The sequence below is a fragment of the Lutjanus erythropterus genome, chromosome 12 (assembly GCF_056507025.1).
Source record: "Lutjanus erythropterus isolate fLutEry1 chromosome 12, fLutEry1.hap2, whole genome shotgun sequence".
In the NCBI taxonomy this organism is placed as follows: Eukaryota; Metazoa; Chordata; class Actinopteri; order Lutjaniformes; family Lutjanidae; genus Lutjanus; species Lutjanus erythropterus.
The window spans coordinates 6,877,932-6,904,898 of record NC_139328.1 but is presented as its reverse complement, the minus strand read 5'-3'; the positions used below and the strand labels follow the sequence as shown (position 1 = coordinate 6,904,898).

The 26,967-nt window shown below is 41.9% G+C and overlaps 2 protein-coding genes across 2 annotated transcripts in view; one reads left to right on the top strand and one right to left on the bottom strand.

The window, feature by feature from the left end:
- Positions 1–1,010: 1,010 nt before the first annotated feature.
- btbd2b (BTB (POZ) domain containing 2b) lies at positions 1,011–8,597 on the bottom strand. The gene is made up of 9 exons (XM_084732650.1): positions 7,990–8,597; positions 7,757–7,876; positions 6,428–6,584; positions 5,877–5,982; positions 5,585–5,782; positions 5,274–5,466; positions 2,872–2,959; positions 2,630–2,776; positions 1,011–2,086 (listed from the first exon to the last, which is right to left on the bottom strand). The coding sequence occupies exons 1-9, from the start codon at positions 8,580–8,582 to the stop codon at positions 1,925–1,927; spliced, it is 1,764 nt and encodes a 587-aa protein (XP_084588776.1). The 5' UTR covers positions 8,583–8,597; the 3' UTR covers positions 1,011–1,924.
- A 1,717-nt stretch (positions 8,598–10,314) lies between these two features.
- Positions 10,315–26,967, top strand: part of LOC146317495 (protein unc-13 homolog A-like) — a 42,615-nt gene continuing 25,962 nt past the window's right edge. The window contains exons 1-9 of the mRNA XM_084731718.1: positions 10,315–11,024; positions 18,214–18,243; positions 18,486–18,585; positions 21,464–21,581; positions 21,768–21,891; positions 22,519–22,589; positions 22,784–22,838; positions 23,299–23,328; positions 25,485–25,698. Of these exons, the coding sequence (XP_084587844.1) occupies positions 11,003–11,024; positions 18,214–18,243; positions 18,486–18,585; positions 21,464–21,581; positions 21,768–21,891; positions 22,519–22,589; positions 22,784–22,838; positions 23,299–23,328; positions 25,485–25,698 (764 nt within the window). The 5' untranslated portion in view covers positions 10,315–11,002. The remainder of the gene's footprint in view (positions 11,025–18,213; positions 18,244–18,485; positions 18,586–21,463; positions 21,582–21,767; positions 21,892–22,518; positions 22,590–22,783; positions 22,839–23,298; positions 23,329–25,484; positions 25,699–26,967) is intronic.

Below are 26,967 nucleotides of genomic sequence, written 5' to 3'. Positions count from 1 at the left end.
ATTAATTTAAATCAATAATGTATATTTTTTATAATATTTCATGGGAGTGAAAATAACAAATGCAGAGCCAGCTAGCTGCTTTTGACCAGCACCTCTACGCCTCAACCAGCAGATATTTCAGGAGGTTACAACACAGAGCTAACATGAGAAATTAAATACTTAGGAGCACGATGAACTGTTCTGTTTCTGAAAGAAAATAATGAAAAACAAGCATCATCAGTGTTATCTTAGCTATGTTTCATATACATAAATATAAATTTGCCAACAGAAAGCCTCTCTTTAGTGTCAATTAAGAGAAAGCACTAGAAACAATTAAAATATTTCACAGATAATAAATCTATTTAGACAGAAATAAGCCTGTTGTTTTAATGTCTGTCAGTTTTATTATAATTTAATTAATATTCTTATTATTTTACTGTGAACTTCCCCATGGCTTTTTGCTGTCAGCATTTTACTTAATTAAGTCAGAAGTGGAAAATAAATAAATACTCCACAATATAACCCGTTAATTAGTGAGGTTCAGAGTTGGTCGTAGGTACCTTTTGTTTGGGTTGGACAGAGCCAGACTGTCTGTCTGTTTCCACTCTGTATGCCGAGATAAGCTAACCGGCTTCTGGATCCAGCCTCACTTTATGTTCAACAGCCAGACTCAACAGTAGAGCTAGAACGATTAGCCGATTAGTCAATCAGAAGAAAATTAGTTGCCAGTTATTTTGATTTTAAATATATTGTTTCAGTTTTCAAGCAAAGCTGTCAAACATTTGGACAAAATAAGCTATCTGAGGACGCCACTTTGGACTCTCCGGGAAATTCTGATGACCATTTTTCACTTTTTGTTTGACATTTTATAGACTAAACAATTGTGAAAATAATTGGCAGGTTAATCAATCAGTTAATGAAAAGAATCATCAGTTGCAGCTTTACCTTACACATATCAATCTTCTCATCTAACTCTAAATCTCTGCAAGAAAGCAAAGTGTCACTCTTCCAAAGAAGCATGCACCACAATGCATTTTTCTCACTCTTTAATCAATAATCATTTCAAGTTACATATATAATGTTAATAAATGCCACTTTAATATACAACCCTTTAACTTCCGCACCAAGTGGGAAAGCTCTCCTGCCCACACTTTTTAAAACAAAGCTAAAAAGAAACAGAGTTAGTGTGCATCCATAGAACAACCAAATGAACATATGCAAGGCCGAGAAGTGCAAGGTATCTTGGGTATAGGCAACTACCAAGCAAGGACACAAGATATCACAGATTGTACTGTATGTAGAAACCCGAAAATCTGCTTACTATAATGACATTGTTAAGATTAATATGAAGTTTGGTTCAAATTCGCCAAGAGTTCATAAAGCCTATGAGATCTAGGAGTCTATGGAAGTTACAGCTGAAATGCTGGTCTGTACTGAACGGTGATGAGAGGAACTCGTCTTGGCAAATCTGATTAACTGTACATTCATACAGTTGCGACTCTCCTTCGCACTAACGCTGCGGAGTACGGGAAGGGGAATTGTACAGCTTAAGTAGAATTCAGTGTCAAGCTTTATGCCGTCGCTCCGCAGCAGTGACATCGATACTGTGAATGATCTGAGAGGCTCCTCCCTCCTGCGCTCCTTCCCCTTTGCGGAGTCGGTTACAGTCACGTCTGATTCAGAGGCTCGCATCAATACAACACAAGGGGATGAAGGAAGAGAGACAGCATCTCAAATGACAAGCTACGCCCCATGTAGTGACCTACATCGCTTTCACGGCTACTTGACCCCCCCCCCCCTCCAACGCGGTCAGCTGTAGTGCACTATATGGAGGGAACAGTACGATGTCAGAGAGATTAGTCCCCAGTACGGCTGCTGAGGTGTGGCCCCGCGCTGGTGTCAGGTTGTCACATTTGATGGAAGGTTGCTGCTGTGTCACAGGTGACTATGTGTAGAAGATGACCTCGGGAATCTGTCCGTCCTCTACAGAAGTGCCGTTGTTGTTGCCCGCTGCGTAGCAGAAGGTGAAACACGTCTTTGTGCCAGTGGACGATGACTCGTGTGTTACCTTTCGCATTCCTTTAGTACCATAATGAGAGTCTGGACCCTGTAAGACAGTCAGATAGAGAGGGTGAATAAACTGCTGCATGGTGACAAAGTAGATATTATTGTATTAAACTCTGGACTATTGGTCAGTAGGGATTAACGATACCAAAAACTCCAGGTACTACACCAGGATGAGAAGTCCTTTAGTAAATAATAAATCTGATGTGTACAGCATATTTTGTTGTATAAGATTTGTTCTCCCTCTTAACTTCAAGAGCTTCTTCTTTCCCTCTTAAAGGAAATAAAGTATAAGTAGACAGCCAGTCCTTTTATAAAATCAAAACAAAACAAAATAAATTAATTACCATGTAATATCACAGTAGGTATTGTTACAGGTGGACCGTGCAACGACAATACATCTAATGGCTTGGCATTGTGTTAGCCTTTAAACTACAGGCTACATGAACTATTTAAAATACAAAAATGTGGAATTATCTTTTCAATATTGGCCATGAGAAGCTGACAAACACACATTTCCTGGACTGGAATGCATTCCTAAACACAGTGGTGCTGCATGTTTATCCGGTGTTATACCACCACAGACCTTCAGTGTAGCACAGGCAGTGTAGTTGACGTTGGGTAAGATCTCCACTGGTTCTTTGAACATGACTCTGAAGGTGTTGGCAGAGCCGTCACAGCTGAAGCCTGTATCGTTCTGACCCAGCACCGTGTTACTGTCTGTGTGGATGATCTGCATCGACACAGAGAGCGGACACAAACATCCAAAATATGTTACACAACAGTGAGACCGGGTACAGAATTTCTGAAATGATTGCGGGTCCACACCTGTATGTTAACTTGGTAGTCTGTGGGTCCGTGTATAGAACCGTAGAGACCGAACCCGACCACAAATATCCTTCTGTTTACTGAGAACCTGAGAAGAAAAACACAAGGGAAACTTATTAAGAAATGAGAAGGTATGAAAGTTAACAGTGTGCACAGTGTACTATTCAAGATTTAAAGTTCCAGACTTCTCTGTATATTTTTCAGACTATATTTGACACTTGAGTTCAAATAACAGACAGTCTGTTTACTTTTCTGATAACTACATCTCTGTGTAACTCAATAATCAGACATAATATCATAATAATAATATCTGGTTATATGTGATGCTATGAAAGCAATATTGCTGCGGATTATCAAGATAATTTGGTTGCAGATTTGATACAGTCATAAGTCACTTGAAGCAGAGCTGTGATGTACAGGCAGCTCTGCGTAGGAGTGTGTGTTCAGTCACACATCATACTCGCAGTGCTTTCGACAACAACATGCTCACTCCGGCCCGCGCTCTCTCACACAGCAGTAAACACTTGTGGTGTTCTGGCTGACTGCTCCAAAATCCATGAGAAACACTCTGCTTGTATGGTCAACATTTTAGAATAGAATAAAAATAATAAATAAGAGATTTTAAATTTTAGAAAACAGAACAGGGGCAGTAGTCTGGAAACTTAATATTTTTCCCCATGATTTCCATCCTTATTCAGAGCTGGGAGTTACTAAAATTCCATACTGCGTAGGAACCCTGCTTAGTAATTTTCTAGTCATAAACCAGACCCATTTTTCACAGCAGAGCTCAGGTGTAACTAATAACATTAATGATGGCTCAGTCTCAGTGAGCCAGCATGCAGAATACTGGGACACTGGAACTGAGCCATCGTTAATGTTATTAGTTACCCCTGTGCTTGTCTAGACTATAGTGACTATGACTATAGTGCTAATACACGGTGACCAAGACTTTGATGAGTCAATAGTCTGTCCTGTAAAGTTTGTGTTCCCGTTAAGACAGTCCCGCTCTTTATATTACACAGCGTAGTAGGTACATGATCACATTATCCGTGTTTTTGTCTGTTATTATTGACTTATGGAAGATTTGTCATTAATCTCTTAGTTTAAGTTTGAGTGAAGCAGAGAAATGTGCAAATGCAGCCAATATAATCTACACTAAAACGGCAAACTCTGGAAGTGGTCTTTCTCTGATTCTACTGTAATTTTCTTAGCTGAGTTAAATCATATGCCATTTTTAGTTAATAAATAACTAAAGAATATTTAATAATTTATTGCATTAAATTAATATGCACCGACTCTATTTTTGTACAAAGAGTAAGGCTGTAATTAAATTATTAAAGAGATACTGCACACTTGAACTTGTTTTTTGAGCTGTAAAATAAATAATAATGACTGTACTTTCATGAAACACTTTAATGCTGGCTGTAATGCTGTCGACATTTCACACCAAGTTTATAATAAAAATAAATAAATAAATAAATAAATGAAAAATCTGCATTTCATGGATTGAAAATGACTCAACATGCCATCTACTATTTTTAAATCAGCCGTGAACTTTGCAAAGCCAATGCTGACACAGAATGAGCCATGGATGAGTAGCAGCCCATTCGGCTCCTGCGTCACACTCCTGCCTCATTCTGTGTGAAAACAAACTAATTTGACTGGTGGTAAATACAAACTCTGAGGTCTCTGCCAATTTAAACGCATAAATAAGAAAACCATTTTGCTATTTAGCTGATAGGAGCCAAAGTCCACTGATCAGTCAGGTGAACAATTATACAATGTCTTTGCTCATCAGCGATCGTTATTGTTACATGGAAAAAATTAAACAAAATATGGGTCCTTTCAGTCAAAGTGGTCAAACCTGACAACTACCTTCAGGTAATGTTTTTTTTAGACATCTGTCACCTTTTATATCATTAAGACACTTTATTTTGTTGTCTTGGTGTTGTTGAACCAAACTCCATTCTGAAAGCAGGTGTTTTATGGTAGAACTATAATTTTTCACAGTAAGTCCCACCATCACGAAAATTTTTCATTTACTCAGTAACATCACGAACTAACCTGTGATGAAGAGTTTGTCACAGACGCACAGACTGACAGGCCACTTTTACAGCACTTGTTCTCTCCCAAAGGAGGGGCACGGTCGTTCTCAAGACAGGGACGTGACCTGTGGTTGTTCTCATACCTTTGGGACTAATTTATGTCATGAAACTTATGTTGATGACCTGTAATCAGAGGTGGACGGCCCACCTGACTGAGCACCTTCTGCCTCACACATCACCCACCCACTCCCCTCCCCGCCCCGCTTTTAAGCATTTTTTTAAAATAATGCAGTGGGTAGAGTTAAGTTCAGATTTTGGGGTCAAATGAAACTTTAAAACGCTCTGCTCCTCACTTACCGTATGCGGTCACTTGTTCCGCTGTAACCCCAGCGGCTCTCCACCTGCCCGAAACGCGTGATGCTGCACTCCTTCCCGCGGAGGCAGCAGCGAGGCCGGTCGATGAAGTCTACACGAGGCTTTGGGTTTACTGTGAAGTGGAGGAAGAGACTCACCACCTCCCTGTCAGTCAGAATACTGGACTGGGCTGGACCTGAAGGGGCGAGGACAAGACAATGACCCTCAATCGAGAGACAGTCGACAAAGAGCGAGAGCGGGAAAAACACATGACAGTGAAGCTACAGTGTTGGTTTTACTGTGCGTCTGTTCACCTGCAGCGAACTCCTCAATGGTCATTAGAGGGAAGCGGATGAGTGTGAGAGCTTTGCCCAGGACTTTGCGCTTGTTCTCAGGTGTGGGCTGCAGCTGCTGCCTGTGAGCCTCCGCCTCCGCCCAACGCACCGCAGCGCCGAACAAACGCACTTCCCTCACCCCAAGAGTATCCCTCTCCAACACTGCCACCAATGTATCTAAGGGAAGGACGGATGAAAAATCAAAGTCAGTTAGGCTTTTATTCATATCAGCTAACACGTGACAATAATGCCAACTTTTACAAAACATTACCCAAATCTATGTCTGTGAAGCCTTCGGCGGCGAGAGCATCTCCAGTGTTCTTATCAATGTTTTCTAGACAAAGGCTGGCGAGCTGAGGCTCATCAAACAACCGTGCCTGAAACAAAAAGTATGCCACAATTTATTAAAGAACATATTTTTTAACAGCAAAGTTAGAAATTCAGAATTTACAAGTGCACTTAAACAAACATGAACTTTGCTGCTTGTGTTTAGGCAATACATAATATGTGAGAACGTTGGCTTCTTTGGTTAAATTAAAAAAGTTAAAGTATTTAAAAAAAAAAATACATATACATACACGCACACATATATATATATATACATATACATATAAATATATATATATATATATATATATATATATATATATATATATATATATATATGTATACATATATTATATTTAGAAATTTAAAATAAGTTATTGTAAAGAGTATTGTTTTGGTAATCATATTGAAACTCTGCAGGTGGACAGATGCATGTTGAGATACATGAAGTCTCATAGAGCGGCTGGTCAGCATTCATAGTTGGAGGAAGCTGACCTGTGTGAGCAGCATGAAAGCGTTGTCTGCTCTCAGATTCTTCTTGAGGAACTCCACACAGTGAGCCTCCAGTGCCGGCACTGCATACTTCTTAGCTGTATATAACGTGGTCATCACCGTCTCAGGCCCGATCTGAACCTCATCAGAGTAGAGAAACCTGCAGGAACACCAACACGTTATACAATTAATTAAGGAGTGGGAATTGATAAGATTTCATTGATTCTAGGTCTGCATGATATAGTAAAACAAAACAACATCAAATTGTGATTATTTTGACAGATATTGTGATTGCAGTGTGATTTGCGATTAGTTAAAATGATCATTTTTACATCGCTGAAAAAAAAGTTTAAGGGGTCTGTACCAAACAATCTGGCAAACAAGATTTGTAGACCAGGATATCTCTGCAGTACTTCATTATAAGGCTGTTTTGTTATGCATTTATCTACTACTATCAATTCTGCTTATCAGTCCATTTCTCTATTGATTCCGTTTTTAAATCCTTATCAATGTTTCTTCTCTAAGTTTGAACACAATGACAGGAACAGAGCAGAAAAAAGGCTCTCCGTCATACCTGCTGCTTGTTTCCAGTAGCATATAATGTCATTGTTTTGCAAGGAACAACTGACAAAAAAGCATTCCAGCATTGATAAAAGGAACTGATAAACTTGGAGGCATACAATTCTGATGGATTAGGGCTGCTCAATTAATCCGAGATGTTCCAATACCAATTTTTCATTCCAGATACAGATTCCGATACTTGAACTTTGTGTATCTGCCAATACCAAATACTGATTTGGTAAAAGGAAAAAAAAGGCCTTATAATGAGATACTGTTGTGCTGTATAGATGGTCAGACCCACAAATCTTTTCCAGATGGTACAGTCCACAGCAAATGTCACATCAGCATGATCATGAATAGTTTTTAATAGTGAAAGTGAAAATTGCACACATAAATGATCATTCCCACTTATCATGAATCACACTGCAATATCTGTAAAATGGCAATATGATTTGTTTTACCATATCATGCAGCCCTACAAGGCATTCTAATTGTATTGTGGCACACAATTTATAAAACTGTGTGCTTAGCATAATTATAAATAATTGTATTTTATGTTGCATGATGTGAGATTAATCTTATCTGTAAATTCATGCTATTTCCCAAATGGAAATACACGCCGCCTTCGAGGACATACAAATCACCAGTTTTAATGACATCTTCTCTTCCTCCTGTCTCTCTCTCCCTCTCTCTCTCTCTCTCTCTCTCACACACACACACACACACACACACACACACACACACACACACACAGACACACACACAGCTTACTTCAGCAGGGCCAGAAAAGCAGCTGGCTCCACATCTGGAAGCTCGATTTCCGTTGAGGTCGTCGCCATCCCACCGTTGAACATGGCATCAAACACTGCGCTGCCCACAGCCAGAACAAACCTGATAACATCAACAAAGAACAACGGAGAGGTTCAGTCTTTTCACTCTGCAGATTCAGAGTTAGCTAGCTAACGTTTTTGACGCTCATGTTTCCGTTAATCATCCTAGCTCACCTGTGCGCAGGTATCCTCTGAACCCCCATCCCTTTGCCCACTAAAAAATGAACATCGCTGAGCACTTCGTTGTTGAAGAGGAAAGCAAACCTCTCCTTCACGGTGCTCTTCGTCGCCTGCCAGTTGTACACTGGCTCTCGGTACACCAGCACGGACGCAGCTGCGGCGGGAGTGGCGGTCGGTGCAGCCGCCTGGGACGCGTTTGACGCTGCGGTGGTTGCCATGTTGGACGCCGGGGTGGCCATGGCTCCGGCTGCCGCAGCACCTGCCGCAGCGGACTGCTGCAGGGAGTTCTGCGCAGTCGGCTGGGCTCCGCTCGAAACACCGTTGCTGTCTCCGCCGCCAGGCCCCAGCTGCGGGTTGGGACGCCTCGCCGCTCCCTGCGCTCCCCCCGCCGCACCGACCGCTCCGCCGTTGGATGCTGGCATGGAGAAAACGCTGTTGCTGGGCTGGCTGTTTCCCAAAGGACCTGGACCGGAGAAATTAAGGCAAGGAGGCCTGCCGCTGTTGTCTCCAGCAGCCATCTTGAACCTAGTGTAGGCGTAAACAACACACTTCATCGCTTTGTGTATTTCCAGTAGTGTAAGTGTCATAAGGCTTGTTGCCGCCCCTTGGCGCTTGTTTCTGGTACTACAAGCTGCTCTCATCCGCACAGGAGGTCCATTTTCCTCTCACAGCAAGGAATATACAATGTGGATTTTTTTCACCCACAGTAATTACCTGCTTGTCATGTCTGATACCAATAACATAACTGTGAATTTCACATCTTTGTGTTTCAAAAATAAGTTAATATAACTCCTCCTTTATGCACACCTGAGGATAAGACAGGCACAATCTGACAGACACAATCTGCTAAATCAGATACTTTTATGGTCAATATTTATTGGCTAATATACACCGATACCAATATACTGATAAAGCTGTGACAGACCAATATTAGCCGATTCGTCAACCCTGGTATTATCAACATCCCTAATTTATTTTATATAGCAAACACACTCCTATTTATAAACTGCAGTGGAAAAAGTAATCAGATCTTACTAAGTAAAAGTAGTAATACGACACTGTAGAAATACTCTGTTGCAAATAAAGACCATACACTGAAAATGTCACTTAAGTAAGTACAGAATTATTAGCATCAAAATATACTTTAAGTAGCAAAGGTAAAGTTGCTCGTTATGCAGAATGGCCCATTTCAGAATATTATATAATAATGTTTTTGGATCATAATTATTGGCACATTAATGTGGTCATGTTGAAGCTGATAAATGTAAATTATTTTCCTTCTTCTTCTCCTTCTTTCCTAACTTCCTTGAGACCAAGTCCTTTTCCATAGATTCCCTGAACTCCTCCTACACCTAGGTTTTTGCTTCAGTGACTGCCAAAGCTGCAGCCATTCTGGCCTCCCAGAGCATGTGTACTGTTTCAAGGGGACTTCTTCAGCTTGACAGCTTTCTTCACCGCTGGTGTCCACCAGTGACACTGAGGATGCTGCCATGACAGGCACCAATGACCTTCTGACCACAAGTCCTAAAGGCTACCTCTGCAATGGAGGCTTTGAATATGACCCACTCGAAATTCCATGTCCACAGCCACCTTTGGGATGCATGAGAAAACACTTCCAAGACTTCCCAGACAGGGGCCTCTCCCAGACATTCCCATTTCACCCTCACTGCCCATTTCAGTTTACCCAGTCTGTCTGGCAGCCTCCCTTGCCATCTGATCGAACCCAACACCAGGTAATGATCAGTTAACAGTTCTCCAACTCCAACATAGCAGCACTCAGCTGGGTGCTTGTGAGTATCCACACCCCAGTCTGGGGCTTCCCACCCTGAGCAAATCCAGAAAAAAGTAGAGAGTCCATCCCTTCTCAGGAGTTTTGTTCCAGAGCCACTGTTTTGCACAGAGGTGAGTCCAACTATATCTAGTTGGTATCACTCCACTTCCCACACCAGCTTTGGATCCTTTCGCTCCAGAGAGCTGACACTCCACAGGTGTTGGCACACCTAGCTACATGCCACCCGACCTCCATGTTTGTCCCTGTGCATGGTGAGCCTGCGGGGCAGCAGCTTCATGTTGTCCTTTCAGGCTGAGCCTGACTGAACCTGGGCGAGGCCCATGTAGCCCCAGGGCCCAGCCATCCTATGCTTCCCTTCCAGCTCCCATCCTAGGTCTGACTCCAGGAGGGGACATCGGTGTCCCGCTTCCACCAAGGTTCCAGACCTCTTATTTAGCCAAATGATGAGGTCTTTAAATCGCCCTCAGTTGACCTCTCCCTTGATGCCCCATTACCAGTAAGTCAGTGATTCACCTTAGGAGATTGCCAGGATGTAAAACCTTGTCCCATTTTGAATTCCCTATTAACCTGACCATATAGAATAATTAAAAATACATTTCCAAATGTTGTTTACAAAGCTGGGTATATTACATCAGGTGCGTGATTAAAAATACAAGAAAATGACAAGTTTTTTTTTTAATATGCATGGTAACTTGGAAAACAATGAATGAATCATTGAGTGCATTAGTTTTTATTCAGCCCCATCCTGTCTCTTTCTCCTCCACTCACCCCACCTCGAGCCTCCCTCTCTCTCTCTCCCTCTCTGCCTGCTACTCATCAGCCGTGACGTAAGAGCGGCGCGGCGCGGCGCGGGGGAGCTGTCCTCGCGCGGAGGGTGCTACTGCTGCTGAAACAAGATGGCTGTGCGCGCAGGAGGAGCAGCGGAGGAGAGCTGAGGCAATGCAGAGGAGAAAGGAGAGGGGGGCGAGGAATTCACTCCTGTGTGTGTCTTCTTGTCCTGCCAAAAGAGCAACAGCTCCACAGAGAAACACACGAGGCGCTTCTGAGAGGATGCTGCTGCGTTTACGGAACCATTTAGGGTAGTTAACGGTTTGGCGGTTAGAGTAGCCGTATTTTTTTTGTGTGTGTAACCAAGAGACAAACGGACGGACTGACCAAACAAATCACGGAGCACTCAGTAGAGGACAGCCGGGGACGCTCACGCCGCTATCAGAGATGTCCCTGCTATGTGTGGGAGGTAAGAAAGGACACATTTAAACCCTCTGTGTTTGATGTTATTGAAGTATCACTTGCTCACGGTTTAACTGCAGTTGTCTGACAGAGCCTGCGGGCTCTCAGCTCCGTAGAAAAGTCTGTGTAGCCCGAGCAGCAGTGGATGATTTGTGCTGAGCAGTCATTAAATCACACACAACACGTTTATATATATAGTGGGGGGGGACACCATCCACTGGGATACTTTTAACGGCTCTGTTTCTGAATTTGCTTAATTCACCGTTTGGTGCCTTGCATGTATGAATGAGTTACCTGACAGCTACAAAAAGAGAGACAACATTGTTACAGGCTAGCCCAGTCGTGACTGTTAACACCAGCAAACATTCACAGGCTCTTTGAGTTTCTATAAATGTCTACATGGAGGAGGAGAACCGCTGTTTCCTCCCATGGTGAGTGCTGTTGCGGTGTGTGTGTGTGTGTGTGTCATCCACTCTGTTCATTCATGCGTGGGCAGTCAGAGGAGGAGGAGGTGGACGAGGAAAAGCCCCTGCCTGCCGCTGCCGCACCGCCGCTGCCGCCTCCGCGCTGCCGCTCTGCTGTAGTCGTGAGGGAATACTCGTAGTCGAGAGGTGCTCTCGCTCGTCACTCTTCTCAGCGTTTTTCCCCGAAGCGATGCGTCACCTCCTCCTACCAGACTTCCTGAAAGCACCTGATGCTGCTGACACTGTTGCCTTTCAGTGCGATGAATAAGCATCTGCTGTGATTGCTCATAAAGTAACACCGCTTCCAGCTTCCCATCCAGGATGCAGTAGAGGCGATACAATCAGGGGAATACAGCTCGAGCCAGAAAAGAGGGGAGACCCCTGTAAGAAAAAAAAAAAAAAAAAAAAAAGGAAAAAAGCATTTTGTGGTCCCTTGATGGACAGATAGGGGTTGAATCATCATAACTGCATAAACAGCTTTTGTGATAGTGTTGTGTTAATTCGAGCAGGAACGAAGAGGAATGACAATCAGCACAGGTTTGCTGTGCAGCTTGTCCTCACTTGACTTGGTTTTAAAGGGAGGGTTCACCCAAAAAACTCAAATCTTGCCTGTAGTGTTATTTATCAATTTTTAGTCATTTTGAGGCAAACACAGATGTGAGGCCATCCACATGTTCTCAACCCCTTTTCTATCCTTGAATAAATAATAAGTCACAAAAATGAACTTTTATTCTTGGTGGAGTGCGGAGGATGAACTGAAGAGTGTCACAGCCTCAGGAAAGAGGCTGTTCCTTAGCCTGGTGGTACAACAGGGGATACTTCTGTATCTCTTGCCAGATGGCAGCAGGGTGAACAGGCTGTGACTGGGTGGGTACTGACTTTTCAGTATCCTCATGCTCCCTTTGTATTTCTGCACAACTGGGATAGCTTCATTTAATTTCCCAACAGTCTGTACACCCTTCTGTGCCATTTATTTCCTCGAGTTGGCAACTGTTGGATCGCTGAATGGTCAAGTTAGTGGGGATACCCTGAGAAACTCAGAATTGCGTATTCTGATGACATTTTACTGTGTGGATTTCTAGAAACACAATTAATTAGCAAAAAGAATTAAAAAACTTTTTAAGCTTATTAGGCATTTTTATAGGGTCCTTGATAGCTTGGTGCCTAAGGCAATCGCTGACCTTTGCCTGATGGTAAGTCCACCCCTGTATCCATCTAAATAGTTTGGGTGTGAGTTGCCAGGTTTTGGAGTTATCAGCCATAGAGATGTCTGCCTTCTCTCGTATATAATGAAACCAGATGGTACTCGGCTTGTGGTGCTCAACGCACCAAAAAATACATCTGAAAAACTCAACAATGATGTCAGAACTCATAAACCGGCTACTCAAGATCATCCACAGACCTTGTTGTAAACAGTTTCATGTAGGAACTATTTTCTTTCTACTGAACTACACCCGCTAATTGTAACACTGCGTAGAAGGAAGCGTGCATATAGTCATGGAGGAGAGGTTACAACTTGACTTAGGTCATGTCTAGAAGGAAACCCAGACCCACAAATTTTTTTGTGAGAGTAACCCAAACCATGATCTTTCCCTAACACTAACCCTAATCAAGTGTTTTCTGCCCCTAAACCTACCCAGATCTTAGCCACAGCATTTTCTCATTATAAAACCTAATTTGTTTTTACAACATGCACAAAGATGAAACCATGCAAATACTGTGAGAGTTTCACAAATCTAGGTTTGTCTTCTAGACATGACCCACAGCTGAGGAGGATGCCATTAATGTTCACATCCCTCGCTGTCATGAACTTGAGCCTTTCATCCATGAGTAGATGCACACCTCTGTCCACATGGTGATACAGTTGGCACATGTAGTACGGTAGAAAGAAAGTTGTTCCTACATGAAACTGCTCACAATCTTGAGTAACCGGTTCACGATTTCTGGAAAGAGACATTACTGATGCGTTTAAAAATTTTAGCACCACGAGCCGAGTGCTATGTAGTTACTCTTGTTACTCTAGAGAAGGCAAACATCTCTATGGCTGATATCTCCAAAACTTGGCAACTCACACCAACAAAGATGGAAAAATAGCACTACAGATAATTAGTCAGTGAGTCATCCAAAGAGAATTACTTGATTCATTTTTTGAAGCACAAATGCCAACTTTTCAGTTTTGAGGATTTGCTGCCATTTTGTCTGACAGTAACTTGACACATCTTTCAGTTTTGATGGTTGGTTCATCAAACCAGCACGTTTAAAGATGCAACCTTGGGCTTCAATTTATTGTGATGAAAAGTTTTAACCATTGTCAAAACCAAATGGCTAATTAATTTATTAATAATAATCCATCAGTTCAGCCCAGTTCCAATCACAACTGCATGAGGGCTCAAAAGTCTTAAAATTGCTCATTTTGTCAGATCAGCAGTCCAAAACCTAAAAGATATTTAGTTTGTGATCACATAAGACTACAACAACCCTTCAGATTGGAGTAGTTGCACAGACTATTTGTCATTTGTGTTTGAAAAATGACTTTTATATCGACTATCAAAACATATCAACAGCAGATTATTTTCCTGGAGATCAACTCATCAATTAATCTAATCCTTTAAGCTCTATCTGATCAAGCACTGGTCAGTAAATTAGTGAGTAGAGGTTTGTTTGAGCTCAGGACATTTGTCATTCATGGAATAATGGCAACATGGCTACAAAAGGAAAATTAAGACGGTTTTCAAAGTCACCTTTTATACGTCAGGCCCATTACGGATGCTACCCCACCTCATCCCATCCTGCCAGGTCCACCCACTGACTGTCCCTGCACTGACTCAGTCCCAGGTGTCATTAAGACCCCAAGCGTTATTCATTCATAAACACTGGCTGCGGCTGTCAGTGTCGTAGACTACGAGACTTGGCAGAGAGCCCTCTTTCTGTTCCTGTTACATCATTCATGCTTACCTGACTGGAGCTATTTCTGGCCTCCTCCACAGCACTTTGTGCCTCTTGAATAGGCAGCATTTCTTTGGAGCATCTGCCGACAAAGCAGAATTTCAGACACAGATACAGATTAACTCTGAAAAACTTGGCTTCTTTTTCCTGCAGATATTTCACATACTTTCAAGTCCAGTTTTCTCCCTGCCTTGATTTGGACACTAAATCTGAGAGTGTAATGTCTCTGTCAGCAGTTGCAAGAACTACTGCAGGTCTGCGTGTGTATGTATGATGCTTCAGAATAAAGCGCTGTCTATCTGAATCATGTCAACCCTCATTTTGTCACTGGATGGCTGAACTCAGCTCACCCGCTCCCTATTTTACATTCCCTGACAGTTCAAGTTGAAGGGTTTGCTTGATTCCCTGTCGACTCTCTGTTTTCTTGGCAATCGGCTTAGTTCCCATAAGTCAGAGTCTGCTGTGTCAGAGGTACTTCCTGAATGAAGTATCTGCTCAAAAAAATAGGGTTGCACAAAATTTAGTGCTGGGCCTGTGCATCCTCTGATTAAAGAATAAAAAAACAAACACACTGTGATTTGTTATGTCCTTTAAGTCATTTAATCAGAGGGTGATAAATAGTTATATCTTTGACCTCGTTTTCTGAATCTGGGCTACTCACCCCTAACCTACATTTCACCCAGTCGATCCAAAGTTACAGCCCTTATTGTTGATGAGTTATAGGTACACGCATTTGTATGTGTGTGTTGGGGGTCGTCCTGTCTGCTTAGATACATGCAATTGTGACAAAATGTATTGTTTGTGGAGCTTGTGGACATTTCTCACCATAACTCACCCTGTCAGTGAGATTTATGACTGTGTGGTATTATTTAGCTTCAGCTTTCCACTGTCGAAAATCCAATTCCTTTTTTATTGATCCTCCTCATGTACTGATATATTTTCCAGGGCTATTTTAGTGTTGACGCTAAAACACAGCAAAGAACGAGCTCTGATTTGGTCTGCCTAAACAATGTAAAGGACTGGTGAGAACATAGTTTGGTGTCTTTTCTTGTCTTCTCTGTGTTGTAGTGAATTATTCCATTTTCTTTTTAACATTTAGCTGTTTTGAAAACCGAACCCGACCTTGCAAACATGCAGATGTATGTTGCACATGTTGAGTTGACATTAAAGGGGTGGTGTTGATTTTTTGAAGTGGGATTGTTTAAGGTAGTCAGTGTATTACCTACAGTAAATGGCAGATGACAAGCCCCCAGTTTGGAGAAGCAGCAGGAGTACCAATGTAGGAAGCTAAGCAATGCACTGCTGTGGACAGGGGCAGCAACAAAACATATTTTAGGCACCTAAAAAAATATAAGTGTTTGCTATGTGTAATATTTGCTTTACCTTGTCATTACACAGCCTTTTCTGACAAAAAAATCACCAATATATAAACCAACACACTACACCAGTACTCCTGCTGGTTTTCCAAACTGGGGACGTGGCAGCTGCCATCCACTGTAGGTAATACACACACTATATACAGACACATAAGTACCTCATACGACCCCATTAAAAAAAAAAAATCCCTTTAAGGTTGCTGAGGTATGAATGGAAGCAGAGATTAATAATGTTTTATCATTGCTGCAGGTGTATGTGAGTGAGTCACTGCAGCTGAGTGTGTATGAGTGTGTGTGCTGATGTAACAGCGCGGCACTTAAGCTGGAGATTTGGCTTGAGTGTGTATGTGTTGCATAAAAGAAATATGAAAGTAAAAGTAGTGAGAAATAGAAACAAAAAAGTGTCATGCTGACTCAGGGCAATTTTCCATCAACTTTTCATTTTGTGATGGTTACTATGGCGACTGGTTCTGGTGTGGATGGTCCATGGAGAATATTGTGAGATAAGCCATGAATTGGTTTTCACGTCGTGTTTCTCGGGGGGCGATAAAGGTGCAGGTTTGCTTACATAGCGTATTGAGCTTGCATTTGCATTTTATTAATACACAAACCTGGGTGTGTGATGTGCACACACACCTGCAGGGTGCTGTGGGGATCTTCTGGAGCGTGTGTGTGTGTGTGTGTGTGTGTGTGTGTGTGTGTGTGTGTGTGTGTGTGTGTGAGTGGTGGAGAGCAGTGGGTAGTTCAGCATTAAAAATGTATGTGTGAGTTACGTCAAAGCTGGTAAAAAAGGGTGCTGCAGAGAGAGAGCCCATGGCTTTAAAGAGAACAATCACCAGTTTTTATGTGGATGTCCATCAGTGTTGATGGTATATGTAGTCAGTTGAAGTAATAAATTCCTCAGTGAATGCCACATTGATAGAGAAAGCTGAGCTCTCCTGCGCTGTTCTTCCAGCACCGGCGCTGTCACAGTGATGTAGCTGGTGTTGAGGAAGAACCACAGCCTCTTTCAGCGTGGATTTCTAGTGTCCTCCTCTGGGTAGCCAGCAGAGGTGCTAGATGAGTATTTTCATCACCTAACACTATGATTTGGCCGACAAAATAATAGCAAATACGCTCTTAAATGAACCTTTTTGTCCACAAGCCAAATGGCAATGAGTGTTCAAGTCCTACCAACCGCTCAATAGATTACCATTTGGCTGGTGTTAATTTTGGTCTAGGCTATAGGCTAGGGTGGTGATACTTCCGCCCAAGCATGTAGGTACACGGCTATGCACAGCTGTGCAAGCAGGAGAATTCAGCTTTCTTGATCAATGTAGCATGCACTGAGGAATTTATTACTTCAGTTGACTACATATACCATCAACGCTGATGGACATCCACATAAAAAGTGGTGATTGTTCCCTTTAAAGCTGGGATAGTCAGTACAACCTTCATGCATAATGTAATTTAAGTGGACTGATAGAAAACTTGACTTCTGCTCCTCCTCTTGGCTCCATTTTCAGGCTTTAGAAAATCTACCCCTTGACGGGAGACTTTGGCCAATCACAGGTCAAGAAGATAGTTGATTGTTGAGTCTCATTTCAAAAACCTCAGCATTTCCGACCTGGGAATGAGGCTCAAAATTCAACCGTGTTTAAGCCACCAATCCAAAGTGTTGGTAATTTGATGACCTGGGAATGAGACTCAACATCCGACTATTTTTCTCCAAAATTGCATACTGCACCTTTAACTGTACAATTATATAACATCCTCAGACACGAGTTTGATAAAGGTGGGAATTTTCCCTTTAAATGCTTGTACACAAAACACCTTCCAATACAGATATGATTTGAACCTTGCATGTCGATGTGTTTAATAATAAAATTCTAAAAAATGACATGGTTTTATGCTTGATTTTATGCCTCATCTTTGAGTCATCTGTGCTATGTGGTTCTTGTTCTTTGCATGTAGGTTTACTGTACTTTCTGTTTCCCACACTGATGAAGCGCAGCGGGAAATCGGCCCATGTTTTTCATACGCTGTGTTTTTTGCCACCACACTCAGTGTCAACATGTCTGGACCTTATGGCCAAAAAGGCTGAGCACTTCGTCCAAATCTGCATAGTTGCAATTTTTGTCTTCTGCATCAACACCCATGTAGTATGTGAATGTGGACTGTATATCCTCCAATGGTTAGTGTGCATCAGTAAATATGTTTCAAATGTCTAAATATATTTAATCTAGGTAGTGTTTTTCCAGTAATTTTCACAGATTTCCTGTAGTATTTGTTTTTATTAAAATTCACAGACTGTGATTTAATTTATCATTAGCCATCCTCTTGTCGCCTGAACAGAGGATTCAGGAGCGTTCAGAAGTGAAAACAGATGGCGTTCCTGTGTGTGACTCTGTCCCTCTCTGTGTTTCCACAGTGAAGAAAGCCAAGCTGGATGGACCCCAAGGTAAGGACTGGGATCCTGAAAATAGAAAGAGGTAGATCACACATGGCGGAGAGAGAGACTCGCTGTTATGTGACATAAATCTTTAACCAGACTGCAGGCACATTACATGCTGCAGCCATGTGTGGGTCTGAAGGGGTGGGAAGTTATAACATCCAGAACTCACAGGAACTATATCATTATTATTTAATGCAGAGGTGTTTCATTGTAATGCATCTCTTTCTTCATTCCTCTCTCCTCCACAGAGAAGTTCAACACTTATGTGACTCTAAAGGTACAAAATGTGAAGAGCACAACCATTGCTGTCAGGGGCAACTTGCCCAGCTGGGAGCAAGACTTCATGTTGTGAGTCCTTCATCATCTTCAGACAAAACTCTCTCCTCTCCTTCTGTACTTCACTCTTTCCTTTGCTTTTATCCTCTACATCAACTCTCCACTTCAACTGCTTGAGTGCTTTTGTGTTTTTTTTTCATCTCTTCTTGCTTTCTATCAACCTTCCTCTCTCCTCCCCTCTTTTTTCAACTCCTCCATCCATCCCAAGTGCCCTTTATCCCTGTATTGTTTCACATAGCTCTTCCTCTCTGCATCCGCACATCCGCCTCCAACTCCTCTTTTTCATCTGCTCTCCCTCGACACCTCTGCCCCTCTCATCCTCCTTCTCAACCTTGGCTCCCTCCCAGCCCCTCTCTTTCCTCTCTCCTCTGTCACTTCTTCTAAACGCAGCTCCTTGATCTTCATCTACTCAGCCCCTCCTCCTCCTCCTCCTCCTCCTTCTCTCCCCATTTCTACCTTACTTTCGCCCCTATATTCCTGCTTCCCTCTCCTCCTCCTATCTCTGCTCTCTAGGCAGCATTAGCAGCGCTCAATTAGTTTGTATGAGCTCGTGTTTCGGTAAATATTGGAATACAATCACTAAAACATTACACAACACCGAGAATTTGACATGCAGGGAGATCCGGCGTGCTATTGGCACTGTAGCAGCATATGGGCGATGAATGGCGAGAATCATTTAGCATGTGGGATGCAGCAGGCGGGCCGACTGCGGAGTCCTGTGCATTTGTATGATGTTCGGAGGCGTCGGAGCATTGTACCGGGGTTGCATCAGTGAAGCCGTGTTATGTAATGTTTGGACTGCAGAGAGAAGAGCCTCATCCTCCTCTTTCAAACTGCCTCTAAATGACTGTGCCCCCTCAGTCACCGCCATGAATCAAACAGGCACGTTTCTTAAAAGGAGTCACCACTGAGACGGGAAATCCAGTCCCCCCTGTTTCTTAATTAAAGTTCCCACTTTCTCCCTCCAGGCATGCGATACAATCACCTCCTCCACTGCCTTCATCACACTCCTCCTCTTCTCCTCCCTCCACTTATTCATCCATCCCACTCTCCCTCTCTTTCTCTCTTTTTTCTTTCTGTCCTGCTTCCTGCTGTCTTGTAAATGTTTTATGTTAGATTCTCTCAGGCTTTCTCCCACAGAGACGTGTCTTATATTTGTCACAGTGAAGCCCACAAGTAATTACCGTGCATTTTGTGTGTGTATGAGTGCCCGTGTGTGTGTTTAGCATTTATCTTTAAACAGTAGTGGAAGAAGTATTTTGATGCTTTACTTATTCAAACTCTTACATAAGTAAAAGTATTAGCAGCAAAATATACTTAAAGTTTCAAAATAAAACTACTCAAATTGAAGAAGACTGACCCCTATGAATGATATTTTATTATACATGACATTATTAGTTTGTTAATACTGATGCAACAGTGTGTAAGTGTCACTGTTCATGGTGGAAACAGTTTTAACTCCTTTAGTTCAGTGGTTCAAAACTAAAGGTCAGACCCCTCCACATGGTCACAGGCAATGGTGGAAGAAATTTTCAGATCCTTTACTGCTGTAAAAGTACTAATACCAGACTCTGAAAATACTCCACTACTCCTGCATTCAAAACCTTACTTAAGTAAAAGTATGAAAGTATTATCAGCAAAATATAAAGTATGAAGAGTTATAGTCATTCTGCTGTAAAATGGTCTCTGTCAGTGTTTTACTACTATGACTGATGCTTCTAGATTAATATTACGCCTGCATTCATGTGTACGTTGCATTCTGCTGCTGTAGGTGTTTAAACTTGAGCTGAATTTAACTCATTTATATACTGTTATATACTGCCTAGGTTAATCTACACAGCAATGCATCATATTCTATAAGATCATCATGTTTGTAGTGTTGCTGTCCTGTGAGAACCATGTATCTGTGAAATGTCAATTTTTCATGAGCTGAGAACAAAACAGCCCTATTGTCAGTTTTATGACAAGGCAGTTTCCAGCTAATCCAAGAGGATTTTTAAAGAGTTTACTTAGATTAAGAAGTAGGAGAATTTTCTCAAGTTCATCTGTACAAAAATCTAAAAAAGTAACTAGTAACTAAAGCTGTCAAACAAATGTAGTGGAGTAAAAACTAGAATATTTGTCTTCTGAGTTGAGTAGAAGTATTAAGTAACAGAAAATAAAAATTATCAAGTAAAGTACAAGTTTGAGTTACAAATTTTGTGAAACTCGTTGAACAAATTAACAATCAATAATCGATTTATCATTAATGATTAATAAGATGTAAAATGCACGTCTTTTTCTATGTTTAAGCTTTATTTCAACAATTCCAGTCACGCATTATTTTTGTGAAACATTAATTTATGAAGGCCAAACAACTGAAATGAACAGAATAATAAAACAACAAGGCTTTTGCTCAAAATGGCTTCTCTTGTCTTTCTGTATTCAACAAATGTTTAAAACATTGTCAAATAGGGAGAAATAACTGCTATATACTGAAGAGAAAGGGTGCACAAAATATCCATTATCTGTACATACATTTTCAATCTGTTGAATTCTTTAAGTCGATTAATTGATTCATGATTAATTGTTAACGTCCCTACAAGTATCTCAAATTTCTACTGAAAAAATGTATTATTTTCCACCACCAGTCACAAGATAAATATGAAGGGGAAAATCAAAAAAACAGAAAATGCAGACAGAAAGAAAAAAGTCCTGATACAAAAGTTGCATTCATCTTTTAGACTTTAATCTTTGCTGTTTTGTGAAATATTGGATAATGTCACTCTTTTTACCTTGAACAATTGATTGAAACCATCTGAGAAGTTTAAAGGGGAGATCAGTCTTACTAAGTCAGCTACTTTTTCTCTTGATTTTGAACTTTCCTCTCCCCCTTTCTCTTTCTACCCAGCGAAATCAACCGCCTGGACCTGGGTCTGACAGTAGAGGTGTGGAACAAAGGGTTAATCTGGGACACCATGGTCGGCACTGTGTGGATTCCCCTCCGTAGCATCCGACAGTCCAATGAGGTTTGCCACTAACCACCGCCACCACTTGAGAAACACTGCAGTTGAACACTCTGTACTCAGCTATTCTTAAGGGATTCACTCACTCAGGATCTGACTCCTTTTCATCCTGCTCATTCATTCGTACAGTGTGTTGTTTGTGTGTCAGCTGCGACATGTCTCTCTCTCTCTCTCTCTGTCTCTGTGCAGGAGGGTCCAGGCGAGTGGCTCACACTGGACTCTCAGGTCATCATGACTGATAATGAGATCTGTGGCACCAAAGACCCAACTCTCCACCTGGTGCTGCTCGACACACGCTTCGAACTGCCTCTCGGTGAGAAATCAATCCTTGCGTCAAAATCAAAAACTGTCAATGTGTGGGAGAAAGTGGGAATTTGAAATTAGAGGAAATCATCATCCCCTCGAGGGAAGGAGGAGCTGACTTGAATAAATGATGTCTGTGTGTATTTTCGCAGCAAACAGTGATATATGAACACCAATAATCTTTCCAACTGATTAATTAACCTGACCTACTTTTCCATGATATGTATTCAAGGCTGTATGTTTGTCAGGGCCAGTGTTTGTGTCCTTTCCCTCTCAGTGATCAGGCTTCCTCTTAGCATTGATTAGGTGTCATTTTCATACTGTTTCCCCTCTTCCTCCAGTCGATATTGTTCACCTGACTCCTCAGTTTGTGGATGTGACCTATTTATAGGTGTTTGGCTTTAGGGCTGTAAGTGAAAAAGCCAATGTTCAATGTCACTGTGCTCTGAGCAGGACAAAGTATCTGCAGACAATCAGATCTGGGTCAAATAAGGTTTGCAAACGGGTTGTTTTAGCTCACTGGAGTTGGTAACATAGAACAAAAAGTTTTGTGAATAACTATTTTAATAGCCTACGTAGGTGGAGCTCCATTAAGGTTGATTGTGTCACCTGAGTTTGTCTGGCTTGTTGTTTTCAGATATCCCTGAGGATGAGGCACGATACTGGGCCAAAAAACTGGAGCAGCTCAATGCCATGAGGGACCAAGATGTAAGCCGTCACCCCATTTTATTTAAAACCCCAGCATACCCTCACATTTTAGGAACATGCCAAGATGATTAATTGGGGAAATAACTCTGTTACACATAACAAGATGAAATCCAGCTTTACAGTTTCAAGTCTTCCCTGTTAATTACCAGTTAAACTCTTTCATTAACTGACATTTTTCATTTGTTTGACTCCAGTATTCCTACCAGGAGGAGCAGGAACGCCCTCTCCGTGTACCAGGGACCCAATGCTGTAAGTGACCAATCACTGTTTGTTTAAACCAGCCATTTGTTTCTGTTGAACAAGAGAATGATGTGTTCAGCTGTTGAGATGTAATTAGATTGCTTTAGCTCAGCGTGTGCATTATGCGTGTAACCACACATGGGTTGCTGTGTGTTAGAGGGGGAAAAAGGGGTCTGGATCGCTGCTCTGTAAAGGATCGATAGCGGTATCAGATGTCCGGAGGCGAGCAAGCTCCTCCAGGATGCTGCTGCTGCTGCGCTTCGACTATTGGCCCAGTCTGTCGAGCCTGCTGAGCCAGCTGTCTGGTGCAGGTGGAAAGACTCCGAGGCTCAGCACTCCCTCTGTGCTCTCTTTCCATTCAGCGACTCCATCTGGGAACTTTGAAGCATTAATGCCGTGAATGCATGTTCATGTTTGGACTCAAATGTAATTCATAATCAATACTGACACCCTCCTGTTTTTATTGCAGGTAACTGGAGTCTATGGGGAGACCAACAAAGTAAGCGTACAAACAATACATACTGTACATACGGTGCAGTCCAGAAGTTTGTAGAGAGACATTGTTTTGGTCACTGACTGTATACGAAGATAGACAACATGACAGCTCTCCAAAAGTGAAGCCAAACATCTGCACACAGCCCACTGGTGGCTGGCTGCAGCATACATAACAAATCCCACCCCCTTTGTGTTGTCAGATAGGACATGGCCCAAACTGAAACATCAAAGTACAAGTGAATTAATTTTCATGTGTCCATTTTTCTGATCAGCGTGATTTTAATTAGTTGTCTCATGCTGTAAAAGCGGTTTTCCATCATGATTGACAGCTGAGCTCTGCTTGCACTTGAGTCGGCCGGGCATATGGGCCAGATCTTGAAAGTGCAACCCAGATCACCACTTGACAGACTCTGGCTTCAAAAGATGTCACCAAGGCAAGATGGCCATGGTTAAAGCTGAATGTCAAAAGTTTAAAGGGTCTCTTCATCCAAACGACCAAAAAATCCCCCCATTTTCCCTTTTATCTTTAAAAGTATCTAGTCATACAAAGAGTTTTGGTTTTGTTGAATGTTTTCTCAGTCCAAATCATCCAGCAGCTCAGTTTAGCTGACTTACCATCCTGTCACCGTCCTCTGGTGGGTCAGACATTTTTGTCCAATAAAGCTGCTAGACAGAGCGTCAATGTTTGTGGTCATTTTCAGGTCGTTTTCAGGTCATAGTGGTGTTTGACACTGAGACAGTGGAGCAGATGCGCCTCCAGGGTTTCGTGGGCAGAGAAAACTGCTAATTTGTTCATGATTTTAAGGCCTAATTTTATATACTTTTTTATATACTACTATTTTTTAAATCAGTCATATTTGGCTGAGTGGTTAACAACACGTTTCTGTGGTGTGACCCACTCAGAACACATATTTATTAATGCTTTACACAAGCTTAAACAGCTGAGTGGGTGTTTTCATTCGAAAAAACACAGAAAAGAACATGGATGACGTCAGACTTTAAATTTCATTTGTGGTGCTTAAAAGCCTTAAAAAATGACATTCAGAAAATTAAACAGCAACATGTCTTTCCGGATACAGTGTCCTTGTTACTCTAGATAATGAAGAGACCTCACTAGCAGCTTAATTTGTAGCAGTAATTTGGTTGAACTGAGACTTTAACATCAGTCATTGTATCATTTTAAATCCAGTGTCCTGCAGTAGAGTTACAACAGTGAGAAATATACCACTGTCCAAATACCTATGGACTGCAGTGTCCATACTGTACATAGACATGGATATGTACATATATTAGATATATGCATATATGCAAAAAAAAAACATCTGTGTCCCTCTGTGTCTGTCTCTTTCTCTCTTGCTGTGATTAGCAGATGGTCTTATATAAGTGTCTGTCAGACTCACCCACACGACTGCAGCGATTCATCTCATCTCTGTGCACTCAGGAAAAAGGAAAGAGCAGGGGGGTAATGATAGATGGAGAGCCGATGAAGTGAGCAAGAGAGAGGGAGACATGTGGGGACACGATTGAAGTGAGAAACAAAGTTCGATGCCTTTAATTAGTGTTTACACGCCCAGACAGATGAAGATGAAGGTGTAAGCGGTGCAGCGGCCGCCTACGTCAGAGCGCGAGATACGATGATGGATAGTGATGAATGATTAATAGATGCCGGTTTCGGTTTTGACTGATTCAGCACTGTTAAAGTCTCTCATCACTTCCCTGCAGGATGTTAATCTCTGATCTATGGACACCACAGAAAAATAAAGCATCTCTTTAGCGAGCAGCAATGGATTTATGTTCAGTTATGATGATGAGAATGAGAATGAAGCTGCGGATGATGTTCATCATGTGCTTCATGTATGGATGCACTCTGGTTGACCTATATGGGTCTGACAGGCGCTCAGTAGTGGAAGGCTGCCATCTCATCTATATTATCTGTAATTAACGTAGCACTAAAAGGCTGGTTCAGTGCTGATTAGAGCCCCTTATCTCTCTGTACCTCATGACAAGTCATAGATTGGGATCATCGCTTTCATGATGTTCTTTCCTCTTTTTTATTTTATAAAGCTCTAGAACTTTTTCTTTCCTCCTGTTACTGTACCCCATGAGGACATCACCAGAAAGACTAATGAATTTCTTCTCTCGCCATGTGCCTCTGTGTAGATGAAGACCCAGACAGCGCTGTGGACGACAGGGACAGCGACTATCGCAGTGAAACCAGTAATAGCATCCCCCCTCCCTATTACAGCACATCCCAGCCCAACGCCTCTGTCCACCAGTATCCCATCAGCCACCAGCACCGCAGCTCCAGAAGCTTCTCTTACCCGCGCTCGGGCAACAGCCACGACCTCGAGTACCACCATCAGAGGACTGTCAGGTGTGTGCCCGCTTCACTGTAATTAGGAAGTAATAATTATTTTCATTATCGATTAATTTTTTATTAATGCACAAGGTGACTTCAGATTGATTTTTTGTTTGATTAACAGCCAGTTCCATTCAGCTAATAATTATTTAAAATATAAAAAAACAAAGCAAACGCTCACACTTGATTGAACATTTGACTGCTTAACATATAAAAGAAGAAATAACACGATCTTCCTTTTACAATTTAAATCTTTAATTCATAAGTAATTAAATGCACCACAGCCTAATTCAAAATATTTAGGGGTTTTGCTGCTTTAGCCTTTCTTGGTCTGGTATAATCAGCAGAGTTAGATTAGATGTGTTAAAATCTTCCAACCAGCTACTGTCATCCTCTGAACCGGCAACTGCAGACATATTGTGTATGTGTGTCCTGACAAATTCCAATGTTTTGGGTCTTTTTGGGTCGGGTTGATTGTTGAATCTCTCGCTCTGGAAGCTTGATCCAAGTCACCTGCATCAGAGACTCATCTAGGCTCTGATAGGTTGTTTTTTTGTTCAGGTGCAGTAGATTCCTGTTATTGTACTACTGTCACACTGTAGTGACAATTTCAGTTCGTCAGAAAGTTATTTTTATAGAAATTACCAGCTTAACCTTTAATTCACTATGTTAGATGTGAAAATAATCTGGCTGTACAGGCTGTTTTACTCTCAGTTGTCCTCTGGCTCAGTGTACTGTGCAGCTGAATAAGAGCCTATCACATATAGTCATTGAAATTATGCATACAAGTCCTGTTTCTCTTTCAGTATTGTTTTACAATACTTCTACATTTCTCCATTTTTATTGACATATTTCTCACAGACTGGGAATGAAACTTTGCATCCCTTACCCCTGGCTTTATGAATTATTCAACTGGCAATCTAATGGTCAATACTGCACATAAGATTAGCTGCTTGCGTGAGTGTATTGGACAGGGCAACCTCCCCACACCCCCGCCCATTCTTCTTCATCTCCTCCTTCTCAGCTCTCCACACACTCGCTCCCTCCCTGCGTGCTCTCTCCTTCTATTTTGTCTCCGCGCTCACCACTCCCTTCCTGTCTTCACTATCTCCCTCGCTCCCTCATCCATCCTGCTTCCCTCTCTGTGCCTCTATTCTGGTTTTAATAGCCCCATTCATCAACGAGTATAAATACTTTTTCCCTGTTTGTTGCATTTTCTGGATGCTTGTTCTTTTTCTTCTGTCAGCTTTCTGGAGGCCTCTCACCTTTCTGTTCTGCTCTATT